The 13,597-nt window shown below is 40.0% G+C and overlaps 1 protein-coding gene and 1 pseudogene across 1 annotated transcript in view; one reads left to right on the forward strand and one right to left on the reverse strand.

The window, feature by feature from the left end:
- LOC131893594 (protein FAN-like) overlaps positions 1-1,247 on the forward strand; it is a gene marked incomplete in the record, with an annotated part of 3,606 nt that extends 2,359 nt beyond the window's left edge. The window contains 2 exon segments of the mRNA XM_059243684.1: positions 1-33; positions 736-1,247. Of these exon segments, the coding sequence (XP_059099667.1) occupies positions 1-33; positions 736-971 (269 nt within the window).
- An 8,453-nt stretch (positions 1,248-9,700) lies between these two features.
- Positions 9,701-11,496, reverse strand: LOC131892670 (chitin deacetylase 7-like; annotated as a pseudogene).
- Between the last annotated feature and the right edge of the window lie 2,101 nt (positions 11,497-13,597).

The following is a 13,597-nucleotide window of genomic DNA, read 5'->3' on the forward strand; positions in this document are numbered from 1 at the left end:
ACCTCAAGACCGGCAGCATACTCTTTTCTAAAGGTACGATACAAATATTTTCATCAAGATCATGAATGACGATAATCAAATAATACCTCTCTTAGTTTTCGAATAAGAATCCACCATATCCAAGGGTTGGTTGGCAGGAATAAGAGACCTCTTGTGTCATTGAAAAGTCAGAAAAGTTAGACGCTACGTTTGCACTAGTATTTTAGAGTCATGGTAGAAAGTATAAATTTTGAAATGCCGGTGGAAAAGCGGATTAACTTAGGTTGATTTGAGGAAAAAAATGAAGTCAAAAAGATCATTAAAAATACTTTTATACGAGTCGATCTGATAGCAAAGGTTTTAAGCCACGGTCAAGTCAAGGCGACCTCCAATCTATTCCACCAGAACAAGTAAGAAAGACCTAATAGAGCTTTAGCACTAGCACTTACTGAAATCATGTTGAAAAATATGATTGATCCAATACATTTGAGACTTTAAAGAAATTTAACTACAGGCGAGACTTAAAAGGTTTTTCAAACAAAAACAACGTTGTGCTATCAACGCTACTGTTGATAACTTATCAATGATAAGTTCTAGCTAATGATTTGTATGCGATTTCGTTCTTCTTTTGTCAGTGCATTGAAAAGTTATCAGGACACATCAGTCACAATTCACATAGCGAGCTATATTGTTTGGCCCTCTACGACCGAGGGAATTCTAATGGAAGTTTCCTTACATAATCATTCGTCTCCTTAGATCTTGGTGAGGAGCTGAATTGCTTGGCTTGGGATGGTCAAACAGCCATTCTGGGAGGTGGATCGGGCCATCTGTTGGGGTGGAACATGCTCAGTGGGGAGCCACTCTTCAAAATCCTGGCCCATAAAGGCCCAGTAACGGCCATAGCCGTATCGGAAGACGGAAATTTCATTGTCACTGGGGGAGATGACCGAAAAGTCATCGTTTGGACAGGAAACGCAAAGAAGGCAACATGACAACAAACTTGAATTGGGCCTCAAACCATATGTGATCTTTGATCAATAGCTTCATCATTATTTATATCAATCGTTGTGTCATGTGCGATGGTTTTACAACGTCTTTTGTCATGTGATGATGCTGATGCCGACGAGTAACATGTTTCTTGTGAAAGCTTAAAAATGCTCCTTCAAGTTCAGACCTGTGACCATAAATTTATTCTGACTGTGATAATACGGTGATGTTCTGTTGTACAAAAACACGAATAAATATTTTTTGATCATGTTTAACAACCAGTTTCAGTATTTCCAGTTCCTTTGGCCCTGCTGAGATAGAAAAAAAACGTTAAACATACGCATATTTTAAAATATATTTTTTACGGTTTTCTAACCGATGCTCGGGAATGATTTCCCAGCAAGTCATATTTGATGAAAAAAAAACTGGTTCACGGTGCCTTGAGCCATGAAAAGCGAAAGCTGATCAGGGGAGCAAAACCATTGACAGAAATAAGTAAAGAGGATCTCGGGCATTCATTCACCTACAACCAGGTGTTGTTTCACTGATGGAATTCCCACTTAAAATGAAAAAGGTTTTGTCTCAATTTTTTATGGCAAGGATCATGATCACTGGACAGGAACGGTTTTGAAAGACCTGGTTTTATGGTGAATGGTTTGCGGTTGATTTTTTCTTCCAAAATACTTATCAGAGTCACCAACCAAAGCTGTGGGGATCAATTTGAATAAGACTTGATAGGGATCAACCCTTGTAATGGAACTTTGTGTCCAACGTTCAGGAATTAATCCAAAACTCGCTTTGCCGGTTCATTGACACGAAGAAGTAAAGGTGCAAGACTTTGATAGAATTCTATAGCTATCCAGAGTGCACAACACATGGATAAAAAACATTCCAGAACAGACATTGGCTAATGTAAATGTTGAACAAATCCAGGAAATTCACATTAAGGTCAACTGTCCCTGCAACAGCTAAAACGGCTTGTGTCTTGATCGGTAGCCCGTCTAGCTGCGCTGAAATCAGCCGGTGGTTGAACAGGATCACGCGCATCTGCCAATTTTCTCCGAATATTGCGACCCAAAAAAACGTATGCCGGGCTAAACCCGTCGGCTCTTGGAGTGAGGTACCACTCCAATAAAGCCTCCCGAAAGTTTGTTCACACTTCACCTTTTGGAGTAAATGCGTGACAGACTTGACTGCCGCTACAGAAGTCTACAGAAGTCTACAGAATTCCTTAAAGAGACGCCCCAACTGCGGTCCATTATCACTTTTAATAACTCTTGGAAATCAGAATTGAAGAAACCAGTTAAGCAAACGTTTACAAACTGATTCACTCAACAGATCACGCATACACAAACGGATAGCCACTAAATCTGTCCACGAGTAATGTTCAGTGCCGTCCTTATAACTCAAATAGATCAGCGCCAACTTTCTCCACAGGATATTCGGCCTCGTCCACCAAAATTGTTTCGGCTGGCTGAGAGGGAAGACACCCAATACAAGCGTCACATCCGGCAGTCCTGACCTTAATATTATTTTGCATTCCAGGCCAAATATAAAGCTGGCGAGCAAGTGTACATGTTTTGGTCACTCCAGAATACGAGGCATGAAGTCAGCCCAAAATCCTTTTTCTTGCAGGTTGAGGAACTACCAGACGCGATCTATGCAAGAGAACTTCATCCTCCACACGGAGACCATCAGCCAAACCAACGTATGGACTAAGGTCGGCCAAAAATTCCGCACCCGATGAAACACAATCACGAAGCGCCTTATATTCATCATCTATGTTTTCGATGATCAGATGGAGTGCTGGATCAGATGTGTCAATCGCTGAACACATTACAACGTCTAAGTCGTGGTCAGCCGGGAAATAAGGTGCTCGACTGAGTGCGTCCGCGATGTGGTGAGTTTTTCCCCCAATCCATTCCACACTGAATACGTACATGACCAGGCTTATCCGAATGCGTTGGAGTCGATCATTGGCGATGGGAGAGAGAGGGTTCTGAAAAATCCCCACCAAAGGACAATGATCGGTGACTATTTTGAAACCCGTCAGTCCACGTAAATAGTAATAACACTTTTGAACTGCCAATAATATGGCTGAGCATTCCCATTCGATCGTGGCATAATTTGCCTGAGTAGGTGACAAGGACCTCGATCCACACTGAATTAGCCGAGGGTTTCCACTGATTTCACGTTGCACTAGAGCATATCCAAGACCGTGCAACCGTGATGCATCCGTCAATAGCTCCGTTTTAAGTGAAGGATCAAACGGTTCGACCACGGTTGGAAGCACAATATGTTCTTGGCATGTCGAAATTCCTGGTCATGTTGATCCTGCTAAACAAACGCATGTCGTTTCTTCATGAGTTCAAACAATTTTATTGTGGAATGTGCCAGGTCAGGGATGAAGTGCCCAAGCTGATTGGCAAGCCCCATAAATGTTCTTAAGTCCGTGATGTTTTTTGGCGTGAGGAATTCAAAGCTATGACTTTGTCTGGATCAAGTTGAACACCCTCCGGGCTGACCACAAAACCCGCAAACTAGCCAGTTTCGAAACTCTTAATTTTATCCCTGCTTCTCTGCATCGAAGCAACACTTCCCGTAGACAAATTGAAGCATAACTCTCTCGTAGGTGCTTGAACTAGCATGTCATCTACGATTTTGAGAAGATATTCCAAGCCTTCCACTGCCTTGTCCGATCGTAAGTTGAACTCGTCGGAACTTGCAATAAATCCCATTGGAGCCACATTGTAGATGAATTTTCCTCTCGGTAGAAGAAATGCAATCAGTAGAGCGCTTTCCGGATCCAATGGTACTTGAAAATAACTATGTACCGCGTCAGTTTTAGCAAACCATGCGAATCTGGCTTGATTTGCTTGATGAAATCCGGTAGCGAAGAAAAGGGATGGATTGGTCGACGCACAGACTTATTAAGTTGTCGGTAGTCTGTTACCAAACGGACTTTTTTCCACCCACTTTCTCAGCGAAATGCGCTGGGAATGTACAAATTGTTGGCCTTGTATTAGATGGCATTGGGACCTCACTTCTTGGTAGCTTGCCCATTGGAAATACGGACCGAGACTCTCTTGTGTCCAAGCAATGAATTTCTAGAAGATCTGGATGGCGCACGGCAAAAAGAAGGTGACCCATAGAGGGGAAAGAGGCGATCTCTCTCTTTGTTAGGAAGAGCACCCTTGACATCATTTTCAGTGCTTCTTTCTTCATGGAAAATACAAAAATATCAATAATTACGAATTATTAAGACAATTGCCCTATTTTTAGTTCCTAATTTTCTATTATTAATTCTTCTTTAAAGCTAAGAATGCAAATTCCAGTAGTGTTAGTAAAACTCTCGTCCCTTGACAAACCCAAGATATAACCTCAATGCGCACTTATTGCCATTTGTAAAAGCGAGACATAATACCTAACATAGTATGATATTTGCAAAACTCTTCTTTCATCTTTATCCAAAAACGAGCTTCTAGTTTCATTAGCTTAAATCAATATTAAGCTTTCAAAAATAACTTGAACCTTCCACTTGGATATTACAATCAAATCTAAATGATTTCAATGCAACTCTGTCATAACAAAATTGAAAATGAATTGAAAATGAGCTTCTCAGTTTCCACAAAATGTCTTCCTCATGTTGAATTGAATTGGAAACAGCACGATGTTGAACTATGACAGCAAGTTCATGAGGTGCGTTATAACTCCTACAATCCAAAAAATATGTAAAAGTTAGGGTGGGAAAGGTATTATGTACTGGTTTTTTTCAAGTAATTGAGGTTCAAGAACATTTTTTTCAATTTAAAGGAGCTCCTTCAATGTGATTCCTTCTGGTTTTTTTGTTTGCCTTTTCACGGGCTTTTCTAACCGCTACAAGGAATGTAATCCCCAGTGCTATTGAAATGAAAGGTTATAAGTCGTCTATTAATTACCTTTCAATCTTTGCATGTTGTTTGGTCTACCAACAAGTTTGAGTTGGCAGACCGAGCTAGGCCTGGAATGTAGGGTTGATCTGGAATGCTACTTAAAAATTTGTTTATTTTGTCCTTGGAAAATCCTCGATCATAGGGATTTTCAAAGACCTTTCAGCTCATTGTTGCAATTCTCCTAAACAAACATTAACAATCAGTAACTTTGGTTATCTTTCACATACACTGACATATTTTAACAAAAACAAGTACGTAAATCTTCCAGGCTTATTGAGAGGTCTGGGAGCAACTTAAAGATACAAAAATTGAATAGCTGCAATTTGAATAATAAGAGTTGAGAATTAGATTAAAGAACTTAATTCCACCATGTACTTTCCAAAGTATGAGTGGCATGTTAAAACCAATTTGTATATCTTTTGAAAACAACTAGGACTTCAAACAGCTAAGGAAATCTGCTTAATAACTTTTACTGAAAGCCAATTTATGTTTTTTGGATTGTGCAATTCATAATGCGTTTCAATGGTCAAGGCAATTTGAGGCCCAATTCTTCATACTTCTGATTTTAGGCATTCACTTTAGTGGTGGTAAAGAGAGTACTAAAAAGTTTTTTTTATTCTTATTCTAGGATGAGACAGTGATTCCTGCAGAACATATTGTAAAGGACTAAGAACAATTGATTTAGTATAGTTGTTTAGAGTTAATAGAGGTGATTGTTCAACTATGACATATGTTTAGACCTTAATTATTGCAAGGATCTTTTATCAGATATTTGGGTGATTACGCCACAAACCCAAGACTCAGCTTTCATCATTACATTTTAAGAAGTGAGCATATCAAATTTTTTGGATTAGTATGATAACTCTTACTGAATTTCAAAATGAACTGATTTCAAAACGAAATAATTTTTGAGGAATTCCAAATGTTTTTTTTTGCTTTGGCTTCATATCACCTCCCTCTATTATTTATGCATGGACAAACAGAAACTTTGGTTGAAAACAAGAGACATGCACATGTTTCTGCCACTTTCAATAAGACTTAAATGAGAGTTTAGAGCATTAAGTACCAGAAGTGTCACTACTTGCTCATTCTTTCTTACCTCTTCATTGTAATTTTTGCTTCAGAATTTCCCTATGGACACAATATTGGTGATTTCCTTCTCACCGTGGTTATATTTTCTGGTTAAGTGTTTGCTCAAATACCAAGACATCTAGATATGTTTTTCTTTGTCAAAGAGACAAAAGGAACAACTTTTGTGAAATACATATGTCTAAAAGTAGCTCAGATAAGTGTGTTAAATAACTCAAATGCATTAAAATGCACCATTGTCAAAAACGTAGTCAATCAGTATTAAACATACTCTTAGTTATGTATTGACGTAAAATTTCATAAACTTCTATTCCGCAGATGCCTAGATATTACAACTTAAAGGTTGCGTTTACGCCTTAAAAGATCGAAAATGGCCTAATTATGTTTCCAGTTATGCCCAAGGAATATGATTGTGTTTTTCAAATGGCACGACAAGAAATAATATTTCGCCATTTTCTTGAAGATTTCTTTAAAAGCAAAAAGTAGCAAAAAATGTCGCTTAAAACTTACAAAACATGCAAATTTGCCTTTCATTTTACTTAAGTGCCAAAAGCTACAATATCCTATCGTGTTCCTAAAATATCTGAACGATACCTGTGACAGTTTAATTTTCAAAATTGTCACTTCTTGCAATAACAAATTTTATGTACTTGCGATGTTTTTATTCAATGTCAATAGAATTTGGTCTAAGTTCAAGATTAAGCTTGATTAAAGTTGTAATTGACAAGTATGGCACCACAATTGTGAAATATTGACATTAAGTAATTTTTCAGTTATATTGCAAACTATATTTGGGCTTTTCTACCTGCTTCAGAAAAGTGAAAAAATTTCATTTATATTTTAGGCATAGAAAAAGCTTATTATATTTCTTGGCAATTGCTTTAAGCTATAACCGGAGCAATTTGCTGTCAAATTCGATGAAAATGCAATCTTTTAAAACGAGATATCTTATAGTTTGCTCTATGGATTTGAATAAAACTTTAGTTGGAAACGCCCTAAGGTTACTTCCAACATCTATTGATTACGTTTTTTAAATGCTTTCTCTTTGTAGGTTTTAATTGGATTAATATTCTAATCTGAGGTTGGGATGATTGCATGTTTGTTCACTTCAGTTAATTATGGTGCGTCTACACGACAAATAATTCGGCAAATAATTAGCCATTTGACAAACATTGTTTGCATTTCACCAGCATTTCACAAACATTTCTCGATTTGAACATGTTTAAAGTTTGTTTGCCCAAGAGCAAATATTTCATGGACGACAGCATCCTCCCAGCCCTTCCAACCAAGGTGTCCATTTTCAGTAATTATGGAACTTGACTCATTCGATCCATGATGGCTTATCACAGAGAAAAATGTATTGATTGTGGTTCATTTTGACACAGGATAACCCCAACTTGGAGTATGAAGGGGCCTGGAATTGTGAATCAATATTCAAAGTCATCAGACGTCATCCCATTCCCTCTTAATTCAGTAGTCACAACTTCCATCTCCTATCGAGGATTGAATAATGATGATCGATAGATCTATCGATCAACCAACCAACAACGCCTATCTCCCGAATCCGGATTCATGTCCTCCGCGTCCAGACAAGGGAAGTGTCGACCCCAGTAAACCCACCCACCCTGGGCCTGTCCTCGGGCTCAGCCCGGCCATGGTCCCGGCCCCTTCTTTTACATCCGTCTGTGAGCAAGACTTGAGCGAGCCAACCCAAAGCTAGATGGATGGATGGATGGAATGGATAATTCCTTGACTCGTCCAAAAAAGACTGATCCGATTGAAGTTGGATCAGATCATCAGAGACAACGGAATCATCGGCCCATACCTGGAGGTTCTTGGCCGGACACACACGCCCATGATCGGTCCTCTACGTACATACACCCTTGAGACCCCAGCCTCCAGACCAGCCAGTCACTTTTGGCTGCCCTTTCGTCCATTTCCCGCCCGCCAATTTTAGCCATGAAAGCCAGATCAAATGATGGAAGATGGAAAGCGAAACATTCTCATCAAGATAGTGCCCATCGGTGTTTTTTCAAATTTAATTCCTCAGTTTTCCTATGCTCATTATACTAATCATTTTGTTTACCGTGCATAACATAAAATATTGAATGAAAGACCCATTGGGAAATGATACGATCACTTGCAAGTTCATCTGATTAGAAATCTACATCAAAATATTTGTCGAACTGTTTTGATCGGGTAGTTTCACGTGTAGACGGCTCAGAGATGAACTGTTTGTCAAATACCAAACATTTCCGAAATTGTTAGGCAAACTTTGTGACAGAATGTTTCTCGTGTAGACGCACCATTAATCATGTACAGTTCTGAGCTTGCCGGTCAGCTGGTACAGCTTTTGTTCAGGCAGCCCGCCACTTCGGTCTAGAGCTTCATAAAGAACCATCTCCTCCAACACTTAACTTTTTACCACTCTTCACGATCATGCGAGAGGTAGAATCCAAAATGATTTTTTACAAAAAATGTTCTTTTTGTTTCAAATAAAAACGAAAATCGTTATTATAAGTCTTGGCATTTGCAAAAAAACTTTATCAGTATTGTGAGTAACACCGTGTTCTCCTAATGATGGGTTCAATTGCGTAAAGCAGGAATGGAGCCACCGCATCTAAAGTGCGTTTTATTAATTGGACCGCGCGCCCATCAGGGCCTGGGGCGCTACTTTGATTGCTTTGGCAACATAGTGTACGTCAAGTATCATATCAGCTAGTGATTGATTGTCATGATCCATGTGGAGAACGCTAGAGGCAGTGCAACTGGTTGGGGACGAAAATGGAGATGCAACTTGTTCGCCCAGTAAGTTTGCTAGTTGATCTGAGCGTGTAAACACTTTGTCATTCACTCGAAATGGTCCAATAGAAGGTTTCGATTGTCTTCTGGAGTAGAAGGCTTTTGAATTATGTCTAACCTCTCGTACAATTTTGTTTCTCGTTCCATAGCGTTGGTTTTCAATTAAGGCATTCAATAGCAAAAAAAATTCGGATTTTTTGGTCGACGCAATCGAATTTAAACGATTGCACGGGTAAGCAGTTACGTGTTTTGCACAAAATCCCCAGTTTTTTAAAACAACCGCTTGGAGGAAAATTAAAATCCCCCATTATCAGGTGATAGCAAGAGTTGCATATTTCTGTTGTCTTCAACATGCAACTAAACTGCAACTAACACGCCTCTCATGATTTGCGTAATGATGTTGGATATTTCGAGAAATAAAATCGAACTAAATTGATTAATAAAATTGAATGGCATCGACCAAATATCATTGAGCGGAATTTCATTCCTTTCAAGGCTATATTACTCTTAGCAACCAAGATTATATTTGGTCACGTCTATCAGACCATCGGAATTCTGACCAACACTGCCACATACCAATTTTGTATAATCAGCATGGAAAGAGATACTGACAATAGTACTACCAAGCTTCTGAAGCGGAGCAATGAAGATGATGAAACAAGAGGACCTAAAATTGATTCTCTCAATCACCCGACTTGACATCATATCTGTCACTAAGGTTTGAATAGTCTTTTTTCAGGCTCTCCAAGCCTCTGTAAGAGAAAGTGTCTTAGAGCAGATTTTTGATTGAAAAAGTGTAACATCACTATTAGGCAATTTATATTTGCTTAGAACTTACCATTAGCCTTTCTGGCTGTGTTTCAGTACTAAATTTGAATCATCCCCATAACCTTTTCAAAGGTTTTTTCATCTAAATGAGAAAGTAAGAAATGATGACGATGGAATACACTTTATTTGACATAAACTGAGTGCGTAATTAAACTCATGAAACAATACACGTGGATTTGAAAGATCCCCCTTGATCCAGTTGTGGACAGCGAAAACACTACACAGCCTCGCAACACGACCCACCAAAGTAGTTGAAGGTGATTTCCAACCTTTGCGAGGGACACCGCTTGGCGCACGTGTTCAGATACACCGAGTTTCCACCCTCTTTGCTCCTGAACTCGCAAGCCGCCTTTTAGGTTGACAGGACTTCTCGGGTCGGAATGTCGCACAGGCTCTTCTGGCCACTCTCATGTATTGCAGAGTGGTCATGGGGGATCGCGAAAATGCCACAAGTTGCTTCATCGTCACGAAATGAACGTCCCGCATGCCTAAAAGGGTCCTCAGAAAGTCCGAAATGCCAAAGCAAGGGCGAGTTGGCGCCGTTGTTGAGGGCTCCCCATGGATGAAATCGGCATAGGAGCGCCTTCCCCTTGGAACCTCCTGAAGTTGGCCATCATCACCTCGAAGGCCTCTTCTCTGGTGGATCCATACCTGCAGGCGTCCATCATGGCACACACCTCGCGTCAATCCCCGTCCAGACACTCAAGGAGCCTCCAAAGAAGGTAGTCCGAACGGGTGGGCAAGGCTTGATCAAGCAAGACCGTGTTTTTTCCGTCTTCAACATGGGATACGGCCACGACTTTTCGTAGAACGACAGACTCGAATCGTAGAGAATATTACTCTTATTCAGAGCCATGAAGCTTTCGTCGCCCGCCGTAAACAAAAAGGGAGATCGCCAACCAAAGTATGTCTCTTTGGGAAGGAAGGCGTGTTCAATCATGGCGTTGATGTTCTGTGGATCTCCAACTCCCATCGCCCATGCGGAACTTCCTCACCAAGGACTCGGAATCTTGACCATCCCCTCCATGCGAGTAGGAGTGCAAGGCAATCTCGTGTCCGTCGTTGTAAAGTTGGTTCACCTTGGCATAGTGTCGTGTGTTATGGCTTACGAAGAACGTAGCCTTAACGTCACATCGGGTGTAGGCATCGGTCAGATCGTCGAACAGGTCCTTGTAGAGGCTTCCCACAACTCGTTGTTGACAGCATCGTCAAATGTCAAAACGACGAATTGTGGGAGTTCCCGGTCCTGATTCTTGGGGCATTGCTGTCGTTGTTGTCGGTATTCGGATTGATGAATGGGGAGGCTGGATTTATTGCCGTGGCAAAGGCAAATTGTTGGCACGAAGCCAAGAACACAAAGGCGATGAAAATCGAGGTATACATAATTCTGAGAATTATTTTGTAATGAAGGAGTTAACTTGGCAAGATCCTGGAGAAGACTGATGATTCCGTGCTGAGAGGCTCCTCTATTTATACTAGCCCAACTGACCTGAACCTTCCCACTGGTTAGCTGTGAACCCCAGCCACGAAATGCCCGAAATATTGCAGCAGCCTCGCGCTAGTAGAACAAAACTATAAATCCTAGCGTGGCATTTTTTCGGTTGCTGAGCCACGCTTTGAGTTATGATTGTTCAAAAACACGCCACAACGAATTCAAATAGGGGGTCAGCTTTAATGAAAGAAGTTTGGAGGCTCTAATGCCGACCGGTTGAAATGAATTCCATGCTTTGTATAGTTTTCTTGAGATTTTAACCGCTAGTGGAATAGGTTCAACACATCATTCAATTTCTTGCTTCACATCTATTTAGGCACTCGAGAGGGTGTGGTGGTCTTGTGGTGCTTGAACTTGTACCAAATGATTCAGGATCTGCAAAGGCATAAGCGCCAAGTGAAGTCCGTGCATTCAAGCCTTGAGGGACTCGGGTCGCATCATGTGGGTCTGATTTCAGATGAAAGTCATTAACCTCAAGACCGGCAGCATACATCTTTTCTAAAGGTACGATACAAATATTTTCATCAAGATCATGAATGACGATAATTCAAATAATACTCTTCTTAGTTGCGAATAAGAATCCACCATATCCAAGGGTTGGTTGGCTTTTTATTTATGTATCGGTGCTTTAATGTGTTTTGTTAAACTTGTAGGAATTGTGATACCTCTTGTCTTATAAAAAGTTATACAATTTGGACTGTACGTCTTTACTTTTGTTTTATAGGTAGGTAGAAATTAGAAATTTTCTTCAATGTCGGGACATTCTTTGCGTGGAGTTTATAAAATCAACTGAGCTTGAAGAAAAGTCGACATGGTCAAGACACCTTCAATGTGTTCGGTATGGGACGTTTAGGCAAGCTCTGGCAGTTCGTTTGTTTGCTGGTACCAGTGTCAGTGATGCAAGTTGGGGCTTTCAAACACGTTTTTGAAAAGCTGACCCTTCTTTCGCATTGCTATATGAGGAAAGGTCAGCTTCGTTAAAACCAGTTTGAAACGCCAATTTTGCATCACTTGCATGGCAGGCAAGTTTGTTTGCTGGTACCAGCGCTTGCCTAAATGTCCGAATATCACGCCGTCGAGTTTGGAGAGAAGAGCAAGGGTTTGCAAGGTATTCCAGGTATGATTTTCCCTCGAAACCACTTGAAGCCAAATTTGACATTAGAGAATGTCTATTTTCTTCACGAGTGGCTGTAAAATTAGATTCCGGCCACTCGTGAACACAGTGCCATGAATTAAGATTTCTAATGGTGGCGTTTGGTTTCCTATGCGTGCCGGAGAGGGATCTATATATTGCTGAAATCCGGTCCTTGTCAACACGAGATTGTAAGACCCTGACGTTGGCTTATTGATTGAAAAAGTCCTCGTTCCTTCTCTTTCAACATCCTCATTTGTTTAAAAGTGCGTTTCTGCCTCTTTTCTTGTACCGGGTGTCGAGGATAAGGTTAGAAGAATTCACTGCTTTCACTGAAAAGCATCATAATTTTTTAGATGAAAATTTTTGGAGCTCAAATTCTAACATATAATAGATTAGATTATTTTATATCTGCGTCATTTTTTAACATTTTTATTTAATGCATAGTTTTCGAAATAGGATCCTTTTGAATCATAGACTTTAGCCAATCTGGTCCTAACATGGTGAAAAAAAGTGCGGATTTTGGATGGAGGGATTTTTTCCATGGTGCTTCAAATCGGTGGCCTAGAACTTAGGCATCCACCAGAGTTTTAAGATCTGGAGAATTTGGGGGCCATAGTTTAGGCTTCCAAAACAGGATTCTCTCATTAGCCAAATAGGAAATTGTCTTTTTGGTTGAATGAACAAGAGCAGAGTCATGTTCAAAGACAAAGGGCTGGTTTTAGGCTACTTGTGAATCCCTCTGGAACCAGATTAGAGGTCCAATCTAATGCGACACATTGGTTTGTTTGGAACTGCCTTAATTCATCTTTTTATTCCAGCTACCACTCTTGTAGTTCTAACTGTTGGTGTTCCTACTTTCGTAGGAGGGGGATGAGGGTCAACATGCCAATCAAGATATTTTTTGACATTGTAAATTGTCTGGTAGGCCATTTTAAGGTTCAAACTTACTTCTGTAGAAGTTTATTCTGCACACAGCAAAGCTGCAATGGATTCTCTTTTTGCTGTCATGAATTTTAGCTTTGATTTTTTTGGGGGATTTTTTTTGCAATTTTGCTTACATAAATAAAGAGAGCGGACAATGCCAAAAAGAATTGATATAAAACTCACGCAACCTTGAAAGGTTTCAAGGATTTTAGAAAAAAATAGTGTCTAATCTTATCCTCGACACCTGATATATATCAACTTGTAATAGGGATAGTCAAGTAAACGCGTTCATGGACAAATGGCGTTATTATATGGAGTAAAATCCAAGACAACATGCCCAGCCAAACCACACTGTGCATGCATTGGATTTTGACATTTATTCCATTTTACATATTGTATAGGCAATTAGCATTGTGGTATTGAGCCAAT

This window comes from Tigriopus californicus, chromosome 2 (assembly GCF_007210705.1).
Source record: "Tigriopus californicus strain San Diego chromosome 2, Tcal_SD_v2.1, whole genome shotgun sequence".
Classification (NCBI taxonomy): domain Eukaryota; kingdom Metazoa; phylum Arthropoda; class Copepoda; order Harpacticoida; family Harpacticidae; genus Tigriopus; species Tigriopus californicus.